The sequence below is a fragment of the Drosophila busckii genome, chromosome 2R (assembly GCF_011750605.1).
Source record: "Drosophila busckii strain San Diego stock center, stock number 13000-0081.31 chromosome 2R, ASM1175060v1, whole genome shotgun sequence".
In the NCBI taxonomy this organism is placed as follows: Eukaryota; Metazoa; Arthropoda; class Insecta; order Diptera; family Drosophilidae; genus Drosophila; species Drosophila busckii.
Window position 1 is genome coordinate 10,868,299 of NC_046605.1, and position 27,734 is coordinate 10,896,032.

The 27,734-nt window shown below is 41.2% G+C and overlaps 11 protein-coding genes across 17 annotated transcripts; 6 read left to right on the forward strand and 5 right to left on the reverse strand.

Annotated features, from left to right (window-relative positions):
- The first annotated feature begins 71 nt into the window (after positions 1-71).
- On the forward strand, positions 72-1,524 carry LOC108595478 (dynactin subunit 2). The gene is made up of 3 exons (XM_017980727.2): positions 72-231; positions 284-1,202; positions 1,263-1,524. Exons 1-3 carry the CDS (start codon positions 196-198, stop codon positions 1,445-1,447), a joined length of 1,140 nt encoding a protein of 379 aa, XP_017836216.1. The 5' UTR covers positions 72-195; the 3' UTR covers positions 1,448-1,524.
- A 170-nt stretch (positions 1,525-1,694) lies between these two features.
- LOC108595471 (protein transport protein Sec31A) lies at positions 1,695-6,772 on the forward strand. 3 transcript variants are annotated; one of them, XM_017980719.1, is made up of 12 exons: positions 1,695-1,762; positions 1,959-2,163; positions 2,229-3,198; positions 3,258-3,501; positions 3,562-3,674; positions 3,891-3,947; positions 4,068-4,146; positions 4,205-5,604; positions 5,661-5,765; positions 5,833-6,153; positions 6,214-6,285; positions 6,357-6,545. In XM_017980719.1, the coding sequence occupies exons 2-12, from the start codon at positions 1,967-1,969 to the stop codon at positions 6,543-6,545; spliced, it is 3,747 nt and encodes a 1,248-aa protein (XP_017836208.1). In that variant the 5' UTR covers positions 1,695-1,762; positions 1,959-1,966. The 3 variants fall into 3 exon arrangements, with proteins under 3 accessions (XP_017836208.1, XP_017836210.1, XP_017836209.1); XM_017980721.2 differs by lacking the exon at positions 3,891-3,947 and having other exon boundaries at positions 1,697-1,762; XM_017980720.1 differs by lacking the exon at positions 1,695-1,762 and having other exon boundaries at positions 1,967-2,163; positions 6,357-6,772.
- LOC108595476 lies at positions 6,770-8,254 on the reverse strand. Its single transcript, XM_017980726.1, has 2 exons — positions 7,410-8,254; positions 6,770-7,350 (listed from the first exon to the last, which is right to left on the reverse strand). Exons 1-2 carry the CDS (start codon positions 8,158-8,160, stop codon positions 6,770-6,772), a joined length of 1,332 nt encoding a protein of 443 aa, XP_017836215.1. The 5' UTR covers positions 8,161-8,254.
- Positions 8,255-8,294: 40 nt separating this feature from the next.
- LOC108595481 lies at positions 8,295-8,687 on the forward strand. Its single transcript, XM_017980731.1, has one exon. The coding sequence runs from the start codon at positions 8,372-8,374 to the stop codon at positions 8,588-8,590; it is 219 nt and encodes a 72-aa protein (XP_017836220.1). The 5' UTR covers positions 8,295-8,371; the 3' UTR covers positions 8,591-8,687.
- Positions 8,613-9,348, reverse strand: LOC108595480 (MRG/MORF4L-binding protein). Its single transcript, XM_017980729.2, has 2 exons — positions 8,947-9,348; positions 8,613-8,887 (listed from the first exon to the last, which is right to left on the reverse strand). Exons 1-2 carry the CDS (start codon positions 9,323-9,325, stop codon positions 8,706-8,708), a joined length of 561 nt encoding a protein of 186 aa, XP_017836218.1. The 5' UTR covers positions 9,326-9,348; the 3' UTR covers positions 8,613-8,705.
- A 61-nt stretch (positions 9,349-9,409) lies between these two features.
- On the forward strand, positions 9,410-10,710 carry LOC108595482 (guanine nucleotide-binding protein subunit gamma-1). 2 transcript variants are annotated; one of them, XM_017980732.2, is made up of 2 exons: positions 9,410-9,497; positions 10,304-10,710. In XM_017980732.2, the coding sequence occupies exon 2, from the start codon at positions 10,324-10,326 to the stop codon at positions 10,534-10,536; it is 213 nt and encodes a 70-aa protein (XP_017836221.1). In that variant the 5' UTR covers positions 9,410-9,497; positions 10,304-10,323; the 3' UTR covers positions 10,537-10,710. The 2 variants fall into 2 exon arrangements, with proteins under 2 accessions (XP_017836221.1, XP_017836222.1); XM_017980733.2 differs by having other exon boundaries at positions 9,419-9,497; positions 10,146-10,710.
- Positions 10,711-13,272: 2,562 nt separating this feature from the next.
- On the forward strand, positions 13,273-18,978 carry LOC108595470 (CG30007). 4 transcript variants are annotated; one of them, XM_017980715.1, is made up of 12 exons: positions 13,273-13,636; positions 13,695-13,994; positions 14,058-14,135; positions 14,189-14,371; positions 14,454-14,774; positions 14,847-15,152; positions 15,204-15,281; positions 15,336-15,749; positions 15,805-16,624; positions 16,682-17,210; positions 17,280-18,088; positions 18,780-18,978. In XM_017980715.1, the coding sequence occupies exons 1-12, from the start codon at positions 13,344-13,346 to the stop codon at positions 18,789-18,791; spliced, it is 4,143 nt and encodes a 1,380-aa protein (XP_017836204.1). In that variant the 5' UTR covers positions 13,273-13,343; the 3' UTR covers positions 18,792-18,978. The 4 variants fall into 4 exon arrangements, with proteins under 4 accessions (XP_017836204.1, XP_017836203.1, XP_017836205.1 ...); XM_017980714.1 differs by lacking the exon at positions 18,780-18,978 and adding an exon at positions 18,153-18,256; XM_017980716.1 differs by lacking the exon at positions 18,780-18,978 and having other exon boundaries at positions 17,275-17,364.
- A 51-nt stretch (positions 18,979-19,029) lies between these two features.
- LOC108595475 (T-complex protein 1 subunit theta) lies at positions 19,030-21,089 on the reverse strand. The gene is made up of 3 exons (XM_017980725.2): positions 20,953-21,089; positions 19,756-20,786; positions 19,030-19,688 (listed from the first exon to the last, which is right to left on the reverse strand). The coding sequence occupies exons 1-3, from the start codon at positions 21,010-21,012 to the stop codon at positions 19,139-19,141; spliced, it is 1,641 nt and encodes a 546-aa protein (XP_017836214.1). The 5' UTR covers positions 21,013-21,089; the 3' UTR covers positions 19,030-19,138.
- Positions 21,090-21,247: 158 nt separating this feature from the next.
- LOC108595473 (WD repeat-containing protein 43) lies at positions 21,248-24,838 on the forward strand. Its single transcript, XM_017980723.2, is given in 7 exon segments — positions 21,248-21,556; positions 21,614-22,143; positions 22,200-22,682; positions 22,741-22,869; positions 22,928-23,077; positions 24,006-24,100; positions 24,163-24,838. Coding segments are annotated over 7 exon segments (1,923 nt in total). The 3' UTR covers positions 24,390-24,838.
- LOC108595479 lies at positions 23,000-23,967 on the reverse strand. The gene has a single exon (XM_017980728.2). The coding sequence runs from the start codon at positions 23,885-23,887 to the stop codon at positions 23,087-23,089; it is 801 nt and encodes a 266-aa protein (XP_017836217.1). The 5' UTR covers positions 23,888-23,967; the 3' UTR covers positions 23,000-23,086.
- Positions 24,463-27,659, reverse strand: LOC108595474 (glucose-6-phosphate isomerase). Its single transcript, XM_017980724.2, has 6 exons — positions 27,468-27,659; positions 27,125-27,303; positions 26,002-26,584; positions 25,703-25,942; positions 25,118-25,646; positions 24,463-25,009 (listed from the first exon to the last, which is right to left on the reverse strand). The coding sequence occupies exons 2-6, from the start codon at positions 27,256-27,258 to the stop codon at positions 24,819-24,821; spliced, it is 1,677 nt and encodes a 558-aa protein (XP_017836213.1). The 5' UTR covers positions 27,259-27,303; positions 27,468-27,659; the 3' UTR covers positions 24,463-24,818.
- Positions 27,660-27,734: the final 75 nt, after the last annotated feature.

Genomic DNA, 27,734 nt, shown 5'->3' on the forward strand with positions numbered 1-27,734 from the left:
ACTGCAGCTAAGTATTCGATAACTTTTGGTATTTATTAGAATTATCTTTAGTAGCTGGTCCCACCTAATAATCTATGACATCAGTTTTTTAGCTTAGCTGTCGAATTTTGTTTTGCAAAAGACTTTTTGCAAAATACAAAGTGTTTGCCGAACTTATAAAGCTGCCGAAACACGCGCATCGCAGTGCCCATCATAATGGCAGATCCGAAATTCCAAAACCTGCCCGGCATTGTAAGAAACACAAAAAACTCTCGAGCTTTCTTAACTTTCTTTCTTTGTGTAGGCTTATGACCAGCCGGATGTGTATGAAACTCCCGATGATCCGGAGCCTGAAACATCTGATTACTACGAAGAGGAACCCGAAAACGATGCCATTGAACGTTTGCATATAACGCCAGGCGCAGCACACAAACGTTTTAATAACGCTACGCTGGAAGGCAACGTCGATTTCACGGATCGTATTGGTCGTCGCTCGTGCCGTGGCTACGATGTACGCGGTGGCGAATATGAGCTGGTTGGCGTTGGAGAGAAGGAGACTCCCGTGCAGAAATGTCAGCGTTTGCAGATTGAAATGAACGAGTTGCTGAATGAAGTCGCCGCATTGCAAGTGGATCGCAAAGTAGCGGATGAGGAGAAGCAATCTTATGATGCTGTGGCCACTGTAATAAGCACAGCTAAGAGGGTGCTGGATACGCTGAAATTGGAGCAGGTGCTTGGCAAAGAGCAAATGCCCAATGATAAGCAAGTAAAAGCGCTTGTTAGTCAAGTGGAGGAGTTCAAGCAATCTGGAGTGCTCACTGCTTTGCCAACACCTGGAACAGACTTAGCCGCTACAGCACGAGTTGCAAATCTCGAACAGCGCTTGCATCAGTTGGAGAAGATTGTAGGTGCGCAGCCAGAAAAGCTTAGCCGCCTGACAGCGGTTACCAATACAAGCAATGTGATTGAGGCTGTGCGTCATCTGAGCACAAAAGCTGCGTTGCTACAGCCAGATAAACTCGATGCCATTGAAAATCGTCTAACTACATTGGCGGGTAAAATGGATGCGATTGCGGAGAAGTCCAGTGGCAGCACGCAAGATGCTAAGCGCGACCAAAAGATATCAGAACTCTATGACATAGCCAAGCGTACAGAACCAGTTGTTGAAATACTACCCCATGTCATAGAGCGTATGCAAGCACTCGAATCTCTGCATAAATACGGTATGTCTGTCTAAAATTATTACATATGAAGCGTTGACTAACCTATTTTTTGTTTTAAAGCTAACAACTTTGCAAAGATTATTGCAGAAATTGAGCAAAAACAGGGCACCATAACCACCAGTCTGGTCAACAACAAGGAGTTACTTCATTCCGTTCAAGAGACTTTTGCTCAGAATCTGGAAACTATTAACAGCAAAGTTGCTAAGGTTGAAAAACGTGTGACGGCCATTTCAGGCGCTAAATAGTCTGCTTTCCTACAAAAATATTAGTAATTGCAACAATTATAAAAGAAAGTATTTATTATAATCAATAAAAACAAGCAGCTGTATTAAAAAACGTAAACAAACATATATCTAACTTGTGCAGTGTGACCACATCATCACATTTTCACAACTTTATGCTGGACTTTCTGCATTTTTGAGCTGCATGACAGTTGGTCACACTGTAGAGAGCGGCAGGGAGAGCGATAAAGAGTTAAATTCTGTTTCGAGAATTATTAAATTAATATTTTTATATCGAAAACTAATAATAATAATAAATTTGGCAACATTAACTCATATGTAAGTAAAATTTTGCTTTAAATAAACAGGCAAAGAATTACGTGTTACACTGTATGGCCACGCAGGCTTTAAAATTGAACGAAAAAAGTGATGACGAGGCGTAGTCCAATTGGATTGTGACACCAATTCTTAAAAAATTTAGAGCCGCGTCAGCGCAACAGTATAGTATCATAAACTGATTAGAATTTAATTTTAGGTTGCAAGATGAAAATTAAAGAGCTACAGAAGACTGTGAACATTGCCTGGTCGCCAGCTCAGCAGCAACAAATACTGCTGGCGGCCGGCACAGCGGCTCAGCAGTTTGACTCGAATACAAATGCTACATTGGAGATATACTCGCCCAGCATAGGCGATGCTAGCTATGATTTGGAGCTCAAAGCCAGCGTGGCTAGCGAGCACAAGTAAGTTTCACTTGGATTCAGTTGATAAAACTCATTTGGTAATTGTATTTTGTTTATATTTTCAGATTTCAAAAAGTTATTTGGAGTCCAACTGGCATGAATGGCGCACATCAAAATGGTCTTATTGTGGGTGGCTGTGAGGGTGGCCATATCAATGTATACTCTGCTGCCAAAATGCTTGCCAATGAGGAATCGCTGCTGATACGCCAAGATAAGCACACTGGTGCTGTAAGCGGTCTGGATTTCAATCCGTTTCTAAACAATTTGCTTGCTTCGTGCGCTTCGGAATCAGAGATTTATATATGGGATCTTAATAACCCAGTGAGCCCTTTAGATCCGGGTACAAAAACTCAGCCGCTAGAGGATGTTAAAAATGTGGCTTGGAATCGACAAGTGCAACATATTTTGGCATCTGTGTTCAGCACACGTTGCGTCATCTGGGATTTGCGCAAGAGGCAGCAGATCATCAAGCTCTCCGATACACAATCGCGTGTCAGATGGCACGCCATTGAATGGCATCCGGAGGTGGCCACACAAGTGTGGCTGGCATCTGAGGATGATCAGGCGCCTGTGGTGCAGCTGTGGGATCTGCGTTATGCCACTGCTCCCGCTAAATCCTATCAGATACACGATCGTGGCGTGCTAGGCATGTCCTGGTGCCAGCAGGACAACGACTTGATGGTATCCTGCGGCAAGGACAATCGCATCTACTGCTGGAACCCAAATACGAAAATACCCGAGGGCGAAATTCTATCCGAAGTCGCTACCACAGCCTCTTGGTACTCCGATGTGCAATTCTGTCCACGTAATCCAGCGCTGATTGCCAGCGCCAGCTTGGAGGGTGCTGTCTCCATTTACTCGCTCAATGGTGGCACACACCATATGGTGCAAACATCCGAGAAGATAGCCGACTCTTTTCCAGGCATGGATCAATTTGCTCAAGCCCCACTTCCTCAACAAGCTACACAGGTCGTTTACCATGACATGACGCGTGCGCCCAAATGGATGAAGCGCCCTTGCGGTGTGGCTTTTGGTGTAAGCTTATAGCGTAGTAACAAGTATTGACGGATATTTAAACAAGTTTATATTTGTAGTTTGGTGGCAAGCTGGTTAGTTTTGATAACAAGTCAAAAACCGTAAAAGTATCACAGCTAACAACTGAACCTGACGTTGTGGAGCGTGCCAATGCCTTGGAGCAATCACTGGCTGGAGCTAACTATTCCGATTATTGTCGTGAGCGTGCGGACAAGTCAACAGATCAGCATGGACGCTATATATGGTATTTCATTAAGGCAAACTTTGAGCTCAATCCCAAAGAAGAAATGCTGAATCTCTTGGGTAAATGTTTACTCAATTAACTTGCATATAAAGCTTAACTAAATTTGAGTTATATTTAAGGCTTCAACAAGGATGACATCGACAATAAGTTTACAAAGTTTGTCAAGGAGGCTGAAAGCAACTCGCAGTCTGACGTGGACACGCTAACGACCCGTATTTCAACTTTAACACATGTGAGTTGCGCTCATAATTGATTTCTTATCTACAAGCAAGAAGTCAAGTCACAAAAAGTGATATTTCAATGTAGCAAGTAGTAGTTTGCTTATCAATTGTTGAGCATATGCTTTAGTTTGTTCATCTCTCGCTGTATATTTGTTTGTATTGTTCTTTGATAACAATTTCCATGCTTGCCTTGCCACACACATTCGGCTGCTTTGTTTGCTATGTAGAGCGACTCCTCCGAAGTTGAGTGCGACCAAAGCACCAATTACAGCACCGACAATTCGGTAAGAAAGTCAAAAGCATAAGTAAAAAAAAGGGCATATATTTAATTATAAACAGCTGACATTATATTATTCATGAAAGCGTAAATCATTTACTAACAAGTTTGTATTTATTTTATGCAGCAAACAGTCGAACACAACGAGCAACAAAACGAATTCGCATCGAGCCGCAGACCTCAATTTAAAATACCCAGTGGAGATCGTAAGCTAATATATTTGCTATAATGAATAGTAGTTTAATTTTATATATTTGTTTACAGACACTGACAGTCTTATAACAGAGGCCATACTCACAGGCAACATTGAGGCAGCAGTGGAGCTTTGCCTGGAAGCGCAGCGTGTGCCCGAAGCGCTCATCATTGCATCAACGGCAGGCATTGAGCTGCTCAACCGCACTCAAACGCGTTATTTGCTGCAGCAGAAGCATGAGCTGTCCCATGTTATATCAGCACTGGTTACACGCGATTGGTTGGACTTTGTCAATCGCTGCACCGTGGACTCCTGGAAGGAGGCTTTGGTTGCCTCGCTGAAGCACAGCGAGCGCAAGCTGGTGGACATTTGTGAGCGCTTGGGCGATCGTTTGTTGAACGAAAGCAGCAACAGCATTGAGTATACACGCAATGCCATGCTGTGCTACATTTGTGCTGGCAGCATTGATAAGCTGGTCACCGCCTGGTATCAGCTGAAGCAGCTAGAGCAGCAGAATAACAACTACAAGTTGAATACGCAAGAGCTGCAGGAACTGGCCGAGGTCGTTATGCTTTTGAGCAAATCTCTGGAGCAGCAGGGCATTGCTGTGGATTTAGCTGGACGCTTTGCTGGTTTCATTTCTGAATACAGTGGACTGTTGGCATCGCAGGGCGCCTTGACAGCAGCGCTGCAGTATATAACCACCTTGAGTCAGGCCAATGCGGAGAGCGAGGATTTGATTGAGCTGCGTGATCGTATTAGCAATGCTGTCAATTTCGATAATATGCCCGTGACAGCTGCAGCGCCAGCAAACTATATGCGCTCACAGGCTGCAGCGCGTGGCTCATTCTCAAAGGCGCCGAATGCGATGGCATTCGGTCAACCCCAGCAGCCACTTGCTCCGTTCAATCCCACAAGCAACGGCGGTTGGCCGCAAACGGCAGCACCCGCAGCTGCGATGCCAACTATGCCCACTCCTTTCAAAGCAGCTCAGCCGCAGATTTTCAATCCGCCACAAATGAAAGCGGAGCCCTTAACGCATCCACCGCGTCCTTCAAGCAATGCCAGCTCTACAGGCGCGCCACAAGCTGGCGCTGGTCTTCCATCGCGCTCCAAATACGTGCTCGATCCCTCTGTAGCGCCCACAAGCGCTTATGGCATGCCATACAATCCAGTTCCAGCTCCAGCAGCCATGCCATTTGGTGGTTCAGCTGCTCCAGTATCACAGCCAACCAACATGGCACAACCCTATAACCCCAATGCGTTCAATACGAATCCTATAGCAGCGACCCAGCAATATAACCCCACATCCTACATGGGAGCGCCACAAAACAATTACATGCCTGGAGTAGCACCCATTGAGACAATGCCACCAGCTGCAGCACCAGCGCCGCTAATGCAAAACATACAACGTAATCCCACACCGCCACCTGGCTGGAACGATCCTCCAACACTGAAATCGTCGCGTGTGGTATGTCTAACAAATAATATTTAATAATCAATCTTTTAACAAGCTTTCGCTTACAGCCGAAACCTAAGCCAGCGGCCGAAGCAGCTGCTATAATGCATCCTATATTTGGCGCTGATCCTAATCAAAATCAAAACACATACATGGATCCCAATCAATATCAGGTAGCAAAAGCACTAACTAATTACCTAAATAGTACCTTAACTTGAAACTTTGTATTTATATTTTTAGCAAAATCTGCCACCTGCAGCTGGTAACAATGCTTACTACAATCCACAGGCCAATAATAATGCTCCGGCATTTGCACCGCCGCAGCAACAGCAAATGAACTTCCAGCCTTCGGCGTTGCCTAATCAAGCGCAACAGACACAATTCTGGTCGGGTCAGCAACAGAATCAGACTTACGGCTACACCGAGCAGCCGGCGCCAATACAAGAGCAGCGTCAGCCAGAGCCGCCCAAGGAGAAGCCGCCACTACCAGAGGAATATATCTACATGCAGACCGTTTTGGATGAACTAAAGAATCAGTGCTTAAACTCCACTAACGATCCAGTAAATTTACAATACATTTAACCATAATACACATTTTCTAATTCAACTTTTTGTTAACAGCGCACTAAACGCAAGTTTGTGGATGTTGCAAAACGCCTGGAGAATCTCTATGATTGTCTGCGCGATGGTCGTGTAAGTATTAATTCAAAATATGTGTTTACATTGTAGTTTAATTGATTAAATTATTTGAACGCTCCGTTTAGCTAACGGCTCCGACGTTGCATTATCTAAATCAAATTGTGCAATGCATTCAAATCGCGGATTATGCCAATGCACTTGAGATACATACAAGGATCGCTTTTGGCACTGACTTTGCCCAGTGTGCTGGTTTCATGCAAGGCCTGAAAGTTTTGCTACAATCCGCTACAGAGCTGCATGTAGCTCTACGTTAATAATATATTAAGTGAAAAGAATGTTTGTCTATACAGTTGTTGTATGTGAAATCTGTTTGTATTAACATTTTATGTACTCCTGCTATTTTGAAAATGCAGTTCAGTTAATCATAACGTGGAAATGTGTAGTTGAAACTAATTCTAAACAAAATGCAATTCATACATACTTACATATATATTGTACACAAATACATAACTATATTGAATAAAAGGAAATACTGTTTCTACATGAGCTTGGGCTGATTACGTATGTTTTCCAAATCCAACATATGCTGCTGATTCTGTGGCGACATTGGAGACGGTGAGCCTGTGCGTTGCAGCCTACGCATTGTCTGTGGCGACGACATTTGATGATCATAAGCCATTTGCTCTTCGGGAAGCAGACGATATTTCTTTAAATATCTGTAAGAAGCGTTAGAAATGTCGCTCGGTCTTGGAGCAAAATTATCAATCGGACGTAGCGGTGTGCCGCCTGCATTAACGGCATCTTTTGATGGTGTCGATTCCAAACGCAGATCATCCATTAATTCATTGATTTGCCTCTGTGGCAAGTACTTCAGTGCCAGCTCATTCATGACCATGCTCTTATCAGTGTTCGCCTTAGGTAGCACAGCAGTTACAACTGGCGACTTTCCTTGTGGAGTATTTGGTCGATATCCAGTTGATTGCGCCATAGGTGGTGTAGCACGTGGTGAATTAAATTGTGGCAAGACTCGTGGTTGAGGTGCCTGCGGCTCTGCCGGTTCACCCTCCTCCACTATGTAATCATGCACTATTGGTGTTATGCGCTTAGCCGTTGCATTATCTACAGTATAAAATGTTAACTTAAGATTTTTATATTCACAAAAGAATATGCATATTTACTTTTAGTGGCAACTATAATCTCACATTGCGCAGCAGTTTCCTTGTATGCTTTGGCATTGGGTGCAGGTTGCTGCTGGAGTAACGTTTCATATAAACGCCTTAGATGATGCTGCTCCTGACGCATTATATCTAATAGATTTAGCACCTCTGACACGTCTTGCTTACTAGCCAAGCTAGATAGGTCAACAGATAGATCACGCCTCGATGATATATTTTCTCCATCAGTTTGAGTGCTAGCACAGATTGTTAGCACATCCGTTGTGGATGCACTCGGCAAACGCGGCGATGGCACTGCTTCTCGCGTATATTGTGCCGAAAGCGCAGCATTGTAAGCAATATTATGATTACTAGTCAAGGGCTGCGTTGAAACTAGAACATCGTTCTCAAAGGCGCGATTGCGTGGAAGCGAATTATACTCGCTGGTTGACGCTGCAATTCCAACTGATGTGCTAGGTGGCTTGGGTGGAGCTGATGCAGGTCCCAGTTCTGTAGTTAAAACTGGAGCAAAATTCACTCTTGGGAGTAATTGTTTTTTCCATGCGTCAAAGCTAGGAGGACGCTGAGCCTGAGATGGTGGTGGTTGTTGTTGCTGATACTCGAGTTGTCGCTGCTGAATTTGTGGCGCCTGCTGTCCAAATAATAGTGATACCTCCGGCACTGTAGGCTGCAATACTTCACCAGTATGTCCTAGCGGCATCGGCGCAGCGGGCTTAGGAGCTGCGCGTGGCAACATATCTTCGGTTTCAAACATCTTTATTTATTATTAAAATTGAATTTGGGCGCGACTTATTTGTTATTTTGTGCGCAAGCGAACGTTTTTGTGTTCGATTGAACAACTCAGGAATGCAATATAAAATTATCGTCATGACGTTTAAATTTATCGAAGTTACTGTAGCCCTGGCAACTGTATTAGCTCACAAACTAATTAAAACAAAAGAAACACTTAAAACTTAATATCTAGAATGCCAAGCCTGGAAAACATAAGCGCTATGACAGTAAATACTCCGCCAGCGCCATCGGTTGAAGCCGATACCGAGCAGACTCAACCTGCTCGCGAACTTACCCAAACTGATCATCTAAACAAACGTCTGCTGAAGTCTCTTCTGGAATCAATGAAAGCTGCAACTGAAACCACGGAGCCGGCCGAAACTGAATCAAGCAACAGTGATTTTGATGATTAGGTTTTTTACTTATTTATATACATTTAATTATAAAGTCAAGCTTTGGGTCATGATACATATATGTAACTATAACTAATAAAGACTATTTGTTACTTTATTGTGTCCAATATTAATTCTAAATACGCCGACGCTTGGTAGTTTGCAATGGAGGTGGTGTCGTTGAGGGGCTAATAGATTCATTTGACATTGAACCACGCGTACGTTTAACCGGTCGTTTGGGCAAATCCAAAATCTTTGTCAAAGACTTCTTCTCTAATTCTTTGATGGCACTGCCCTGCGACAACGAGCTCCTGGAACCTGAGCATATAATAATATAATCTGCAGTACATATCTATTTGTATATTTAATATATTTACCTTTGCTGTTGCTTTCTGTGGCTGACGCTGGTCCGCTTGTTGGCGGTGGTGGATCCGAGACATCCTCAGCACCACTAACGCTACTTGCTTTCTTGCTTAGAAGTGAGCCATATTCTTGTTCAGGCAAGCAAAACTCTCGCTCTTCATTCGGAAATGGTAAGCACTCTAACTCGTCCAGTTCCTTTAGTTTGTACATGGTTCCCAAATGCCGCCAGATCAAGTCACTCGGCATCTCGCGATTTAGTGACTTCGAAAGCCGCTCCGAAATGCACGACATGTAAAAGTGCTTGTTAATGCCAACAGGTCGCAGTCCTTCCATTGCGTGGAAGAGCTGAAGCTCCTCATCCGCAGACCACTCGTCCTTATCCTTGGCCATCATTTCACGGATTAGGTCAATAACAAACCGATACCCCGATAGCACAAGCCAAAGCGATACCGATACCTTCTGCTGCAGCCAACTTCACGTTTCATTGGTTTTGGGTGTGTATCTTTTTACTAAAGTCAAGCTGACATTTCGCAAATTTAACTAAACAAATAATACAATAACGCTGGTAAATTTAATAAAATCGTAAAAAAATAACCTGTAGTTGTGCTTGTGTGTGTCCAATTAACCGAAAATTAGTGAATTCTAACTAGCAATCAAACGTAAATCTGTAAATGTGTAGATTGTGTGTGTCATATAAATGTATAGTATATATATGTACTATGTATGTATGTGTTTTACAATTGAAAATATTAATTTTTAAATTGTCATAAATTAGCTAAGTTACTTGACAGTTTAACTACTATAAATAAATTACCAGATGACTTACATAAATTAATTTGTGCTGGTCTTTTGAAACATTAATCATTTATTGATTAAGCTGAGCTGCTTGCCTTAGCAAGCAGTGACTACATACACACACACATGCATATGTACTTACATATGTTTGTATATACATACATGCTGGTAGATGAATAAGTGAATCCTATAATGCGTAAACTAAATATAAACTTCTGTCTACACCTCACACTTCCTTTCAAGCTGTTCTGTCTTTCTACGTTCTATGTACATATACATACGTGTATACTAAGTACTTAATGTCGTTTGTTTGATGTCGTGCCTTTGTGCTCGTTACAAAGAATGTCAAAAATATTGATAACTAAGAAAACTTTTAACAATTATTTTGTCGCAATTGCTCTTCTTATTACTTTTACAGCAGCGTCCCTGTTCAGATTGATCAAATATAAAAAGACAAACCAATTACAACACCCTCTATAAACAGAAATCAATTGAAAGAAATAAGCACACAACCACCACTACTTATCCTTGTAATTGCATATTGTATCTGAGTACTTAGACACTTTTCAACCATAGGCCTATCCGAGACAGCCGTAATGGACGTAATGTCATCATCCCTGCAGCAGCAGCGCATTGTCGTCGAGCAGCTGCGCCGCGAGGCAGCCATCGATCGACAGACGGTGTCGGACTCCTGCGCCAAAATGATGAAATACATCACGGAGCACGAGCAGGAGGATTACCTCTTGACTGGTTTCACCAGCCAAAAGGTTAATCCATTCCGTGAGAAGTCCTCATGCACCGCTCTTTAAGCTGAGTAGTGTGTAGTTAACGAACTGGGGATACCGTCGGAGCAGTTTGTATTTCTCGTTTTTAAGTTCTTAAATATTAGCATTCAATTATAAACAACAAAATGGAATATAATCTTAGCAAAAAACTTAAAGTCGACACCACCAGCAGCAGCAGTAACAACAATACAATGTAAAGAACTTAACGTACATATATAAAGAGTAAATTAACAACAAATTGTCAGAAGCAATACATATTTACTGAAGTTGCAGAGATATCAATTGTAAGCGGTTCGAAATGTTATATGACAGACAGAGAAACGTACATATGTATATGGAATTAATTCAAATTCTTAAAAATTGGCATTTATTCGGAATATCAATAACTTTGTTTTGCGATAAGTAAACGAATATCCCAACTTTGAGCGACAATTAATGTGCGGACTATAGCAACAACTACCTAAACTATAAATCCTACTTATATACCTACATACCTATATATATATATATATGAACATATTAAAAACAAAATATATATATATATATATAAATATTTATTGAAACACTGCAAGCACACAAATAAAAGCCAAGAAGCAAAAACCAAACACAAACAATTTGCCTACTTATTTAAAAAGCAATAACTATTCCAATGTTAAACCAGAAAAATTTTTATGAGTATTAATATATACACTATAAAGTTCCCAAATGAGGCGGACTCATATTACTTGATTACTTTAAAAGCTTTAAATTCAGGCAGGAAATGCAATTCTTATAACAAGCTAGTTCAACCTTAGTGTGTTTATTATCAAACGTTTTTTCCTTAGCAAAATATTAAATCTCGTTGCAGTAACGCAACCACAATATATCTATATATATATTTATGCAAATATACACACTTATAACTAATGTAGATTTTTTTTGTCCTTTTTGATTCACACATACGTCTGCAAAACGGCGAATTATATGCCATTTATTTATCAACAACTAACGCTTAATTATGGAACGATAATTTATTTAACCAATTTTGATCTCAGTGAAGCTATAAATGAATCTTAAATAATTTGTGTACAACATTGCCATTGATTGAGAACGCGTGATAAATTATAAATATAATTTACATTTAGTTTTTGTCGACACTGGAAATCGAGTTATATGTATATCACCCATCCCATCCGCAAACACACAGCACAGAATTCAATGAGTTGTACGCGGTTGAGCCTATATTTTTGTATTGGATAAATAATGTAACAAAATGAAATTGGCATGAATGGCAAGCAATTCTATAAAGCAGAGTTATTTTTTTATACTCTAATGAAATGGTAATGGGCATATTTGTATGGCATTGGTGTGAAATAAAACGGTTCGCCGCCGTTGCGCAAAGCATTCATACATCCATTCATAAGACCATTTCAATACAACTCATTTGAAATCACTTTCATCTAGTCGACAAAACTCTTTAATTTTAAATTTGATCGGTTCTTCCATTGTTGCATTTAGGCACATGCTAAAATTGGCTTAACAAAAAGATTTAAACTTAAGTAAAAAATCACGTATTTTTGTCAATGTTTTATTTCCATATTCCAAAACATTCTTCGCAGATTTTGTACTCTGTTCTGCTGTCGTGAGCATTCAGCAGAAAATTGTACAAAATTTAGCTTCATGTTAGTATTTTCTTTATTAACGCTTAGTAAGCCAAAACTGCAGTTGGTTTATTAGCTTTAATGTGCTGACAGCATGTTTCATAACAAAAATAACGATTATTTATATGTTTCATTTTGAGATCTTGAATCACTTTTCGCATTAAAATCTCACACATTTATTAATTGCAAAACTAAGTTTGCTGATAAGCAATCGAGATATCCAATGGAGCACGGATAGCCTCCTTTGGTAATTTATCGGTTTTCCGCAAATGAATATATTTACAACTGAATTAAAACTAGAAGTTACACAAAATTATAAATGAAATAATATTGCACGTAATATCAAGCATGAAAATAACACTTTAAAAACTTTATTAACTTCAAATTTAAAAATGACAACGATATCGTATTTTATTCGAACAAAAAATATATTGAAATGTATCTGCGCATACGCATTTGAAATATGTATTGTACTCCAAACAAAAATTTAATCGTTTGCTTGAATTCCAAAAATAAAAGCTTAGATGAGTTATCTAGCGGAGACACCAAAAACTTTTTATGCCTTTAATTTATTTGGTGGTCTAGGGTCACGGTTGCCAGATTCAGCGCATCTGATCTCTGGAGAAGGCTCCACAAATCGAAATGATGGGAGTACATTGTACGCATCTGCATCATCGGATTATCTTATTTTTATAGATCTGAAATGAGTGTTTTTAATCTCATTTGAAAACGAGGATGTATTGCAAAATAAAAACGATCAAAACAAACTCAACTTCGCCTTCGCAGATTTATACATTAGAAATTAATCTAAGTTTTTTTTTAGATTAAAATTTGTTTCAATATTTTTATTTCAATCCGTTGTATTCAGTATGATAAAAAAATGTTTTGAATTTAACCGCTGAAGCTAACAGAAAATGTTATGAACTGTCTTAATAACAGAATATCGCATTAACAGTGACAAATGAGCAACGTTCAAATCAGGCAAAGGAATGTGCATCTTTTTTACGTTTTGTGTATATTTTTTACAATTTTATCTAGAAAAAACTTGAAAAACTAAAAAAAACGAGATTTAAGAAGGCTATTACAAAGCATTCAATGTTTATAAGTGTTTACTGAAAATAAGGAACATGTAAACTGGAATGAGGATAATTTCGCAAGAACGTAAGCAAACTACTTGTTGGGCCTTGCAGGATGAGCAAACCGCCAGTTACATATCAACAGTTTAGCAAATTTATAGAGAATTTGCCTGACATTGCATTCCAGTTGCAATGCACAGAGGTAGAGTTAAAAGGCAAAACGCTGGACGAGTGCGCCAACTGGTACTACGAAGCGTTCTACAGCAAGCCCGCCGTACGTGAAAAATATGAAATTAGGTTGAGGCCATGCTCCAAGGCCATAAGAGATATACTACTGCAGCTACCAGTAAGCGAAAAGAAAACTTTAACTACCGATGCAGAGGATGGAGTCATGCTGAATTTGGACCAGTAAATAGCAATATTAATTTACATATGAGAATATTGATAATTTATGATTGCGTTACAGATTAGGGCTCTTCGTATTCCCGGTAGCATTTGCTACATTTGAGAAGTACATGAAAAGAGATAAACTTTTGAATCATCTTGTCCGCAAGCATTTTAAGGATCAAGCACAGCGTCAAGCTGTTTTGGCTAGTGCTTCTGAAAGTCACAATTTACTGCTGAAATACTACAATACCTTCTATATACATCCGGGTCGGCGAAAATTAGCTAAATACTTTTTTATCAATATACCATGTAATTTGCGTAAACAGTTTTTGCAGGCAGCCAGACCAATTAATGAGCTGGCTTACACAACAATTTCCAAGTAAGTTGTTTGTCTTGAGATACCATAAATGTTGTATTAATTAATCAGTTTATCAATGCATAGACAAACAAGCAACTCCGTTGTACCACAGACAGAAGACGCAGTAGAATTGTTATCCGCTGAATCCAGTTGGTCCTCCAGGTAAGCAGTATATCCAGTTTTGTCAAGCAAATGACAACATTTGTATCCAACAGTGATGATTCGCAGACGCAGGCTGACAGCCAGGAACCAACAAATGCGAAGGAAATAACCACAGATGTTGTAATGAGAGACACGCCTGAATTTGCCAAAAGAAATGTTGAATCATTGGCTGTCATTGAACCATTAGCTAAACGTCAACGATCGGCTAAAAAATCGGTTGAAAATATAAACGATTGGTTAGTTGACAATATTAACAATAGATTAAGATACTTTATGAACATAGAAACAGCATTAACTTTATTGTTTTTTAAATTGCAGCACCAGAGATGCCAACAAACCGCCAGTATCTTTTAAAATATTTAGCAAATTTATAGAAAATCTGTCGGATATAGCATTCCAGGTGAATCTCTGCGAAATTGAATGTATGAACAAAACGACAGACGAATGCGCCAACTGGTACTACGAATCGTTCTATAGCCAACCTGATGTGCGCAAAAAGTATGAATTTAAACTAAAACCATGTCCCCAGGTAATAAGAGATAAACTGCTCCAGCTGCCGGCGAGTGTTGAGCAAAAGGAACTGACAACTGTGCCTACTCACGATGTGGCAAAGTCAGACGACGGTATTGAAGTTAATTTGTGAGTATAAATAAAATAATAAAATAAAGTTGTGTATTTTATTTCAATATTAACTTATGATTACTTTTGTAGACATGGCCTTGGACGTTTTATGTTTCCTGTTACATTTGAATTTTTCGAGCAGCATATAGACAAGGATAAACTGCTGCCCTGTTTGGCGCGCAATCAGATCAAGGATAAAGTGAAGCGTGAGGCCTACTTATCTAATGCAGCCAGAAGGCTCAAATTGCTACGGAGATACTACAATACTTTTTATATAGTGCCTAATCAGCGCTCATTGGATAAACATGATTTTTTAAAAGTACCAAATGCTTTTCGTGAAAAGTTTTTGCTGCCAGGAAAGCCATTGGATGAATTGGCTCATAAAACAATAGCCAAGTACGCCTTTAATAATGCTGTAAATTATAGAATAACTAATGTCTTTTTTAGTCAAGTAGCGCCAGACCAACAGCGAACAACAGATTCGGAAGCATCGCCGTCAACCGAAGCCAACAACTGGCCGCCTTTGTAAGCAAATTTGTTATACTCTTCGCCAACTACTATTAAAGTGCTCAATTGCAGCGTCTCCTCAATAGTGAGCTTTGAAATATTCGAGAAACATATAAAGAATCTCTATGACATTGTCTGGCAGCTGAAGCTGAATGATCCATTGTATGAAAGCAAAGGCTTCGAGGACTGCGCTGTTGCATATTATTTGGCATTTTATTTAACGCCGGAAATACGTGAGAGATACGCTATTGTCTTTAGACCTTGCACTTCACGTATGAAAAAACGTATTTTGGGATTGCCCAGTTGCGCAGATGTGGCGCGTTTGGAGCAGCTACAAATCACGCATCCGCACTTGGCCATAACGGCGCAACATGCAACGCAACCGCCAGCTGAGACTGAAGCGAGTGTTATAGATTTGGATGGCAATGATTCTGAAGTGGAATCGCCACTAAAGATTGAAGCACAAATTAAAGAAGTGGACGACGAGTATGAATCATTTGATTAGTTGTTATTCAAATAATAATTAAACAAATCTTTTCAGCGTTGAGCAGCAAGCAGTAAACGAGTCTGCTGAAGAAGCTGAGCAAACGGATATGCCCATGCATGCAGTTCAACCAGCGGCAGTTGTTAATGAGCCTCAAGCACCACAGCCAAGTGATGAGAGAATATTAAAAACTGTAAATAGCGTAATCTACGAGTTTCCAGTATCATTGTTAGCATTTAAACGATACATTAACTATAGGAGCGTCATTAAAGAGTTGGCACACAATCGTGTCAAAAATAAAGACGAGGCCGCGCTGCTTCTAAGCGATCAGTTGAGAAAAATTGCGATATTTAAAGGCTACTACAATAGTTTCTATACAAATAAGCAAAAGAGGAATGTATGCAATTATAATTTTAATGCGGCTCCAGCAGAAATGCGAAAGAAATTGCTGCAGCTGGCTAAACCTGTAGAAGAGCCTGCAACTAAGTTAACTGAGAAGACCACAGCATCACCAACAAATAAACAGCCTAAAGAAACATCAGCTCAACCCACTACTAAACAGCCTAAAGAGATACGAGCAGAGTTGCAGAATGTGACTGTGGAGGAGAAAAACGCTCTCCGAGTCTCCCAGCCAAAAGAAAAGCAAAAAGTAAACATCATTAGCGTCATAAACCTTAATTCGGTGCAAGACCTGAGGTTTAGAGTCTTAAAATCACAATCCAACGCGCCGACTGTTAATGCAACTGAACCTCATTCAAGCTCAAGCGCTACACGTGGAACATCTTCAAATGAAGCAATTGCAACTACAACTGTCACTTCAAACCCAAATACTTCGCGAAGCTTGATATGCGTTGATTTTTTTGCTGAAAGCAGCAAGGTAAGCGGCAACTTTTTAAATATTTTCAAACAATTAATATTTATTTATTTTAAATAGGAGCACAATATGAACTATTTGCTGCGCTGCAGCCAGGGATTAATGAGGAGCTTATGGCGCATATTAGCACAGCTAAGCTTAACCGAGTTTAAAATGTATACTAGCATACATCAGGCAAATTCAATCTATGAGGATGAACAACTGTTGCGTCGTTGCTATGAGCATGTGGTGGACAAAGGCAATTGGCCAGTGCAACTGTATGTAAAGCTGCACTTAATAAAGCCATTGTTGCGTAGTAGAGGCGTGGAATATCAACTCTCTAATTTGGAGCAGCTTTCGCCAAAGGTGCTAGATTGGGGTGATCTGCTGTGTTTTACAAATTTTTATGAAATTGCTAGAGCTGATTATTGGCAACGCACGGGAACGCAGCTGCGTTCGCCAAGCGTGCAGACTTGTTTTCAAGTAGCAGAAGAATTCTATAGACGCTGTTGGCAACATAATCAATGGCTTCGTCAAGTGCCAGAGATTACAAATGAAAAAATGAAACAATTATGCAGCAAAGCGGAAGTTCATGAGAAACTGAATGCAGGTAAGGCAGAATTTATTATATAAACTCAATATGTAATCTAAAAACTGTATTGCGTTCAACCCAGTATAGCATTAGAGGATTCAGCCTGTCCTGCTACGCAGCTGGATGCATCGGACATTGATGTTTGTCTAGCTACACCGCAGCAGCAGTTACCAGATGATCAAGTCCTCACTAACAGTGATCAAAGCACTCAACACCCGCACAACATTGAGCCAGACAGTCAAGCTGATCAGCCTAACACTATGGAACTGCCTACGAACATACAAATCAAACAAGAGCCCATTAAATTTCTTAACGATCTGCGCTTTAATTTGACTAACAATTCAGGCGAAGAATTCGATTGTGAGCTTATAGGCAGCGAAGAGAAAATTGTTAATCTGGATGATGACGAGGAGGAGAAGCAGCTTTCCTGCTTTCGCTTAACTTCACAGCCTGAAACAAATGAAGCAATATTAACCGCTACTAACAGCAATTTAAGTCAAGAGCATTCGTTTGAACGTTTAATGGCAAATATAGCGCAATTGGAGAATGCATCAGATGTAATTGCTTCAGCAGCTGTAGCTCCTGCCCCAACTCCAGCTGTTCCTAATATAATTACAAAGCGACCGCTAGCACCTGTTACTCAAGGTAAAAAGAAACCGCGTCTAATCAAGGACAATGTGCCACAGTTGACGCATGGATTTCGTGCGCTGCCCATTACTGTTAACAAGGATCCCAAAAACAATGCTGTTCAGCAAAAGGAAGTACAGCAGCAGCTGCAACATTTGCAGGCACAGGAAAATGTTTTAACGGCCTCACAAGAGTTTGCTCAGGATGATACGTTGATGGGCTCATCTCAACTGCAATCGCTGTTAGAGAAGCATTCTACACAGTCCAAGGTAATTGAAACCACAGCAATGAATACTAACAATAAGCCTGTTGAGCCCAACTCTGTGCTTGTAGCAACAACAACAGAAGCAGTAACGTTGCCCCATCAGCCATCCGACCTTAACTCCATTATAATGTACCGCAAATTGAAACGATTTATGTTCTTAAAATCATTAACCCCAGAGCATATAATTAAACATCGTATTGACAGTGGAGCGTTGGGTCAACCCTATCAGCAAGCTGTAATACGAGTCAATGGAAAATGGTGTACTGTGCATGGTCCGCTTGTGGATACATTGTTCTCGCATCTCTCACCCAGTTTGCTGAAAGACTTTCGCAATGTTTTGCTGCGTTTGGATGAATTTAATTATATTTATCGCAAGAAATTGGAATTAACTGAAAATAAGCACTTTCGTGCTTTATCCATGTTTTTGGATCACTTGTCACCCTTTGCCCGCTTCTCTTTAAAATATGAAAATCACACAAAAGAAAGGGCTGTGGTCAGTGTTTTGGATAAGCACGATGAGCGGCTTACTAAGCGTAAGCTAAGCTGTGATGTTAGTACTCTTATAAGGCCGCAAGTGCTGGAGCGTATGAAACAAGTTAGACTATTGTATTATAAACAAAATTATACTTAAATTATTTGTCATTTATTATATTTTTAATTTAAAATAAAATATTGTTGCTTCTTTTTCTTTGCAGCGACATCATTAATTTATTCATACAAAGCAAACTATTTAAACATTACTATTGTTACGAGAATTTATTTATAAAATAAAAAGCAATTTTTCATTCAGTTTTTGACTAAAGTTCACCAGTTATTTTTCCCCCCAGTTTAATAATAAATACAAGTTAGGTTCAGTTTTTATGAGTTTAGTTTATTAATACAAGCAACTGTGTATGTGTGTGTTGGGTGAGTGTGTATTGGTGTTTTGTTAATGAAATTTTCAATTTCTTGTGAATCTTTTAGCGTATGAAAATACATATATAAAGCATTCTCTGCATATTCTACTAAAATTATTAAGTTAAACATTTTAGTGTAGCTGACTGAGTCGAAATGTTTAGCTTTCATCATCACTGCCGGCCGCCTGCCTTGGTTTGGGACCTCCAGCACGCTTGGCCATGATAATCTGGTCCACTTTCAGAATGGTAGCAGCTGCACCGACAGCATACTTGAGACCCCAGAACTTAGCTTGATACAGATCGTAGAGTTTCGCTGAAACTGTATCGATTGTGGTTGCCTTTTCGGCTTCAATGTCGTATCCCATGTTCTTGCCCTGCTCAGAGTTGTGAGCAAGATACAGTTGGTTCACAATATCGGTGCCGTTACTGCCGGAATTTTCAGCCAATGCCTTGGGGAATACTTCAAGAGCGGTGGCAAACTTGCGCACAGCATACTGATCCAGACCGGGCAAAGTGTCAGCATATGCAGCCAGCTGTGTGGCCAGCTCAATTTCAGTAGCACCAGCGCCTGGCACAAAGCGACCATCACGAGTCAGGCACTTGAAGGTGTTGATGCCATCATCCAACGCGCGCTCTATATCATCCATAAAGTTATCTGTGGCACCACGAATAACAATTGTCGATATGCGTGAGTCCTTGCCTTCATTTCTGTAAATTTTTGTATGGGCATATAAGTAAAATTTTGTGGTGACTACAAATTTATAACTGTATTTACCTGAAGGCCACAATTGTGGTATCACCGAGCTCCTCAATGCACACCTTGTCGCAGTAGCCCAATTCCTCCTGGCTGGGCGTTGTGATGCGTGGCAGAACTGTAGCGTTAACTGCACGGCTCAGACGACGCAAATCGAATTTGGAATTCAGGCGCACCGCCATGAGGCCATATTTGTTCAGGAAATGCAGCGCCATGTCGCCAACCTTACCGCCGGCAACAACAACCTTTACACCGGTATCGGCAATAGCCTTAATCTGAGTTTCCAACAGACTCTCCTCGCCAGAAGAGAAGTTCATCAGCTCATCCGCAGACTTGATTAGGACTGTGCCCTTGGTTTCAGTCTGTATGATGTCAACGGGGCAGGAGAAGATAACAACCTTGGCCTTCTCAGCGTAGGATACATCGCCTTCGACAAAACGCTTGAACACCATGCCGCGCACCACTTCGGACTTGGTCAGACCACTGCCCAGAATTTTGCAGATGCGAATGTTGTCCACATTAAAGGTACCCTCATCGGGCAATATGGAAACGCAAGCCTTGCTCACCAAATCGTTAAGGAAGTCCTCCTGTCCGTACTGTTTTGACATAATGACCGTGCGCAGCACCTCCTTGACCTTATCAACATCGCGGTAGTCCTCAATCTTGTGACACACCATCTTGGGCAATATCTCCAGTGACTTATTCAAAGCCTTCTCATAGCCATCAGCAATTTCTGCTGTGGTAATGCCCAAACGCAGCAGCTCCTCAGCCGCCTCGAGCAAAGCGCCAGCAAACACAACCACAAAGTTGGTGCCATCACCCACCTCAGCATCCTGCATCTGGCTGGCCATAACCATGAGCTTGGCTGCTGGATGCTCCACATCCAGCTCACGCATAATGGTACCCGCATCGCTGGTCACAAACTGCTTGTCTATGTGATTGATGATCATTTTGTTCATGCCATTGGGACCATATGCTGAACGCATAGTCTGTGCAAACTCCTTGCAGGCAGTGATGTTGCGATAGACTGCCTCCTCCAGGCCGCTGTACATCTAAGGAATAGTAAAATCATACAAGTTACACACATATAAATGCACATATGCATATGCGATGACTAATCACGCGCTCCCTTAGAGCGCCGCCTGTTTTTTACAAATCCTAAATAAAAGCCGCAACAAATGTTGCTTTAATGATGTGTTTCATATGTATTTCACTCACTCGGGCGCCATCCTTTAACATTTGCGCCACTCCGGGTGCTTTTGGTACAGATAAAGCCATTTTTATGCGCAGATATTTAACAAAACGAACGGCAGTAGAAGCAAGGCAATCAGTCGGTATGTCACTTAACCTCAAATTTGAACGAGAAGTTTCTGGACAGCCCGATAACGATATGGTATCGATACTTATTTGTCAATGCTTGCTTAGCATCGATGCCTCGCTTTATATCGATATGGACGAAAACATCAGGAGATATCGCAAAAACAACATCACTAAGCTCCAAAAATTCAAAGAGATGTCGCAGGGCAAGAAGCACGTGTTGGGATTCTCTCCCAATGGAGGGAAACTGTTTGCCTTGGTGGATGAAAACGGCATCCTGCGAATATGGGACACAGAGGCTAACAAACTAAAACAGGAGTTTACGCCGAATTTGTACGAGTTATCCGGCTCTGCACCGCGCGCTCCACATGGGTAACCAGTGGCGGCAGCGCGTCCCAAGAAGACGCGCAAGTCTCAGGGTGGAGCTAATGCTGGCGACACACTTTACTTGGCACTGGGTACAATGAAAGGCATGGTTGTCCTGTATTCTTTGGCAGAGGGAAAGGTACGTTGTCATGTTGAAGTTTTAGTTTGAGATAATAGTTTTATTTATTGCTTCTAGATTGAGCGTACACTGCGGGACGATAGTCATGATGGCCCAGTTACTGCTATAACGTATGATAATGATGGCCATTTATATACAGTGGGTGCAGATGGTCGAGCGTTGATCTGGTCGCTAGCGGAGGAGCGTTGCACTGGCGAGTGGTCAGTGGGACCAGAGAAGCCTCTAAACATAGTGTATCTGCCCAAATGCCGTGCACTAGCGGTAGCATCGCGACAACTAAAGATCTACGATGTTGACACAAAGGAGTTGGTAGAAACCTGCACAGGTCACTCCGGTGAAGTTAATGCCATCAGCAGCTTCACTGGCAAAAATGCTGCGGAATATGTAATAACCACGGCACGCATGGAGCGTGTAATTTCCTTCTGGAAAATTGAGAAAAAAGGCAGAAACAAGGCGTCTACTTGCACGCTACTTATGGAGGATGTGGCACACAATCTGGCATGCGAAGTACGCGAGGATGGGCAATTGCGCGTGGCCAGTGTGACACGCAATGGCAATATACACATATACCTGCTCAATGTGGATAGGTAAGTTTCGAGGCACACTTAAAGGAAACTTAATAATAAATAAGACAATTTTGCAGTCTATCCGCTGAGAAGTACATCAAGCCAAAGGTATCGCTACAAATCGCTTCAGATGGTGCCGACACCGTAGAGCCCATACATGCTATGGCTGCGCACTTTGTAGCAGATGCACAACATTCAGACGAAATACTCTTTGGCTATGGCAATCGACAACTGCTGCAGTTCGAAAGATACACACCAAACTATGCTGAAAAGTTAAATGTTATTGTGCGTACCGATCCGAAGAAATTGTACACCAAGAAGCAGCGTCAGGAAAAGAATATTGAAACCGCTTCTAAGACACAAACGCCCATTGTTAAAATTAAAGATGTGGAGTACAACAGTGCATTACCCAAATCGAAGAAGAAAATGCAGAATGAGGTGCCAATGGAGGCGCGTCTGCAGAGTCTAACAATACAGGCAACAAAGCTGAGTGGCGGCAAGTTACAGAGTGAAAGCAAAACGCAGCTCTTGATGCAGGCACTGCAAAGTCAAGACAAAGCGTAAGTAAAGTTGCAACATTGTTAAAACTTAAATGTTTTCAATTCCACTTGTTCATAGTATGTTGAAAGCTGTGCTTAAAACTAAAGATCCTAAAACCATACAACTAACATTGGATCGCTTACCATTGGAGTACATCAGTCATCTGGTTAATGAATTGTCGGTGTTGCTGCAAAGCAAGCCATCAGAGTAAGTAGCTTAACTATTTTAGCGCATAAACAAATAATTTAATTTACATTTATTTTAGTGTGCTCTGTGCTCTGCGCTGGCTGCAAACATTGGCCACAACGCATACAAGTGTCTTAATGTCCGAGGATAAGGATGAACTACGCGATAAGCTGGGCATCTGCCTGGGCATAGCCGAGCAGCGTTTGCATTGCCTAGCGGAAACTTTGCAGTTAGTATTTTATTTAGGGTTTGAAGCATGCTTTGGATTAACAACTGCCTTGGGCTTTGCATTATGTCGAGGATTTTCCAATGTGCCGTGTCGGCACTTGCAAATCTCTGCATAGAAACTTAGCTTTGTGTGCAATATAGTATCAATGTAGAACCTTTGGAACACATACGAGCTCATGGTTTGCTCACCGAGAGCGTAGAAGAGCGTACTATATCCTTCAAAGCGATATGTAATCATGACAGGATAATACCGCTGCAATACATCTGAAACTGTTATAATGAAGCGCACCTTCGCCACGGCTAGAGGATTAGGACAACGCGGCGTTGGCCGTGAAAAATGCGCATCAACAAAGTAAATAGTGCCCTTCATGGGGATATAGTGCTGGCGCTTATTTGACAACACTACACATTTGGTGTCCGTGGATAGCTGCCATTGTCCGATAAAGTCGCGTATTACAGAAATCACATTGTTATAATTAAAGTCGCCAATTTGCAGCCACCTTCGCGAAAAGTCACTTGTGCTAGATCCAATAGCATCGACCGAAAAGTCAAAGAAATTTAGATTTTTTGGCAGCTTGTAGCAAAATAGTTTACGTGGATCCGATGCTACGATTTTCTTTGCTTCGCAAATTGTGGCAATCACCATATCGATAATGCATTGCAGGTCCGCATCATCACACAAGGGCTTCTTACAAAGCTCCATAGCTGCCATGAGTGAGGATCCATAATGCAGGACTTTAATTTCTGGCCGATCGTCCACACTATAGATTGAGACACGCGCTGACATATCCGGAGACGTATCCTCAGCCATGTTGGGTTTATTTATTTGTGATATTGTAGAACTTCTATTTGATTGTTATATATTTTAGTGTTTGTTGGTTTTAAAGCAAATACTTTATGACTACAAAATCCTTTATTGCTTTTTACAGAGTTTCTGGACGGGTTAACTTAATTATAAATCAAATGAAACGTAATTCCGAAAATCACCTCAACGAGGACAACGTTCTAATTGTGGAGGAACCAGGTGAGTGACCTGCATATATTTATTTGAACTGCAATTTGTACTTACTCTTTCCATTTGAGCAGAAGATGCCGATCTGTTGGATGAAAACAATTGGAGCGATCTGGAGGATGAAGCTGTCAAGCAGCAAGCAGATGATGATGAGTTAGACATTGATGATGACTTGGCAGAAGATGAGGACTTAATTATGACGCAAGATTCTGCGGACGAAGATGAGGAAAATGAAAATGGTGATGGTCTGGGTGATGACGATGAGCCTATGAAATCAGATAGTGATGAATCCAGCGATTGAACAAACATTAAGCCCATCGGCTCTCTGACTATCGCCTGCCCAGTAGTAAAAGTAAAAAAACTACAATATTTTGTTTTTGTTTTTGCAAATACAATTGTGTGCTTTAAATTTCATGCGATTTTTACTGCGTATAACTGCGTATATAAACTACATCCAAACAACAACATACATATAGCATAATATGTAATAATAATTACTACCAATAGTGAGAATTTTGTTTTCCGTTTTTTTTTTGTCAACTTGTAAACAAATGCGTAACGTATTGATTTCCAATATTGCATGCAAATATACTTAATAATTGTATACGAATAGTATGTATATTCAAATTTAGTGCCAGGAACAGATAATCTTTTTTGTAATTCGAGAGTATGCATAAGTATAAGTAAGCGCAGTTTGCCGAAAGAAAATTATTCGTATTGAGCCAGCAGTTTACTTCCAATTTGCTTTAATAAAATTAATTAGACCATTTGTTGAGCTGTCATGTGAGGAGACCTCTTCGCAGTGATCCAGCTCTGGTTCAATAGCCTTGGCGAGCTGTTTGCCCAGCTCAACGCCCCATTGATCGAACGAATTGATGTCCCAAATAATACCCTGAACAAAGATTTTCATTTCATAGAGCGCTGCAAAACAAATTTATAAATTCAATTAAACAAATTGTCAATTAACACAAGCGGCAATGAGGAGAGCAACCCAAGACAATTAGGCACAAGTAAATGTTTACTACTCACCAATCAATGCGCCCAAGGTGAAAGGTGATACTTTCTTCACCACAATTGAGTTTGTAGGGCGATTGCCCTGGAACACTTTGTGTGGCAGCAAATTCTCCAATTCATTGCCGCAGATTCCGCTCTTGGTGAGTTCTTCACGTGCTTGTTCCGTGGTCTTGCCCATCATCAAGGCCTCGGTCTGAGCCAGGAAATTGGATAACAAGATCTTATGATGCTTGCCACCAGCAATGGGATTGTGCGTCTGTGCTGGCGCAATAAAATCGCAAGGAATTAGACGAGTACCCTGGTGTATGAGCTGATAGAATGCATGCTGGCCATTGGTGCCCGGCTCGCCCCACACAATTGGTCCGGTATTATAGGTGACCTTCTTGCCAGATTTGCTGACAAACTTGCCATTGCTCTCCATATCGCCCTGCTGGAAATATGCTGCAAACCTATGCAAATACTGATCGTATGGCAGTAGAGCGTGAGTCTCGGCATTGTAAAAGTTTGAATACCAAACACCCAGCAGTGCCAGTATCACCGGTGCCTGCAAAGAACACATGGATTAACTACAAGTGTTGGATTGATAATTAATGTACAAACATTTGTAGCCAACGGCGCCGTCTTGAAATGATTATCCATGAAGTGGGCGCCATCGAGCAGCTGCTCAAAGTTCTCAAAGCCAATGGACAGACAAATAGAAAGACCAATTGCCGACCAGAGCGAGTAACGTCCACCCACCCAATCCCAGAAGCCAAACATGTTGGCGCTATCAATGCCAAAAGCAGTAACCTTTTCCTTGTTAGTAGACAGCGCCACGAAATGCTTGGCTACTGCCGCATCCTAAAATTGCACAAAACAAATTATTTTAAATTTTTCCAAAGTATTTGCAGCGCACTTACATCCTTGGCATGCTCCAGCAACCAGGTCTTGGCTGATGTGGCATTTGTAATGGTTTCCTGCGTGGTGAAGGTCTTCGAGGCAATAATGAACAACGATGTCTCATAGTTGACCAGCTTGAGCACCTCGGCCATGTGAGTACCATCGATGTTGGACACAAAATGCGAACGCAGTCCCTTGCCGTAGGGCTTCAATGCCTCCGTGACCATCAATGGACCCAAGTCGGAGCCACCAATGCCAATGTTAATCACATCGGTGATCTGTTTGCCGGTGCAGCCACGCCAGACACCAGAGATGACCTTGTTGGTGAACTCCTTCATGTGCGCCAGCTCAGCACGCACATCGCTCATAATATCGCGGCCATCCAGTAAGACCGGCTCCAGACTGCGATTACGCAATGCCGTATGCAGCACAGCACGATTCTCGGTGATGTTGATGTGCTGGCCACTGAACATGGCATTGCGTGCCGCCTCCACACGTCGCACATTGGCCAATTCCAGCAGCATGGGCCAGACGTCATCGTTCACACGATTTTTCGAGTAGTCCAATAGTATTTCGCCATCGTTGGGTGTTTGCAGACGCAAGCTAATAAATAGATTGACAAATTTTTAATTGAAAATGGCAATTTAATTGAGCTCAAAATGTTTGCTATTAAAAAGGCGTGAAAGGCAGCAAGCGAAAGGTCGTTGCTGTGACCTTATGCAAGGACAAAGATTACAAGTGATGAAATACTATCTAATAACAATAACGAAATGTATGTGTGGGTATATATGTAAGCACATAATAGACAAGTTTTTGACCCCCTTTGCTTTCGTCATTCGTTGGCACTCTCTTTTTCCCCCCACTTTGCTTCTGTTTAGCTGTCGTAAAGCTTTTTTTGAAGCCTAATAGTAAATTCAAATTTCCTGAACCAATTCCAAGGTTTACATCTGTATGTACATAAAAAATGTGCAAGGGCGTATCCGATAGTAGTGGTGGGTGGAGGCAATTTGGCTTGATGTCCTATTATTTATGGAATTATTAGAACCAATTTTCGTTTCAAAGGCCCCCTCCCTCTTTCAATGATTCTGCCTACGCTCTAATTACCGCTCATATGTACCTACATATAAGTTTTGAATTACCCACCTGTATTTGGAGAACCGCTTAGGATCATTCACAAACAAGTCCTTGATGACAATATCCTTGTTATGCTTATCATAGTACTCCTGGATCTTCTTGTAGATGGGCTCCTGGTTGAGAGCGGGGAGCGTACCGGCCATTTTCCTTATTAAAGATTACGTTAACACAACAAACTGAGAAGTCAACTGCATGAGAAAAAACACAAACACAACGGCTCTTTACTTAAAATTGCTTATCACTGGCCTTAGCTCGCACAGGTGCAAGTCGTTGATCTTGAATAAAATTAATTGTCGCTGGCGATGGCCAAAACGACTTGATAGGCAGGACCACAAAAGCGCCGTTTTTATACCTTGATTTTTAGTGCTGGTACCGCAATGGTTAGTCCTTGTCTGTACCGTTATCCTCCCACTGCCAGCTGGAAAATATGTGCACCTTTTCAATGTCAAATGAAAAACACTGTGGCGGTGTTGCCACGTAGTGCATTAACAGTGATAACAAACAAATTTTGAAAAAGTAAGCTTGGAAATGTGAATTGATTGTCAAAGACTATGCGCTGAGAGCCACAATTAAGACTGAGTAGCTAACAAGGGCAGACGAATAATTTAAGCGCGTTCGA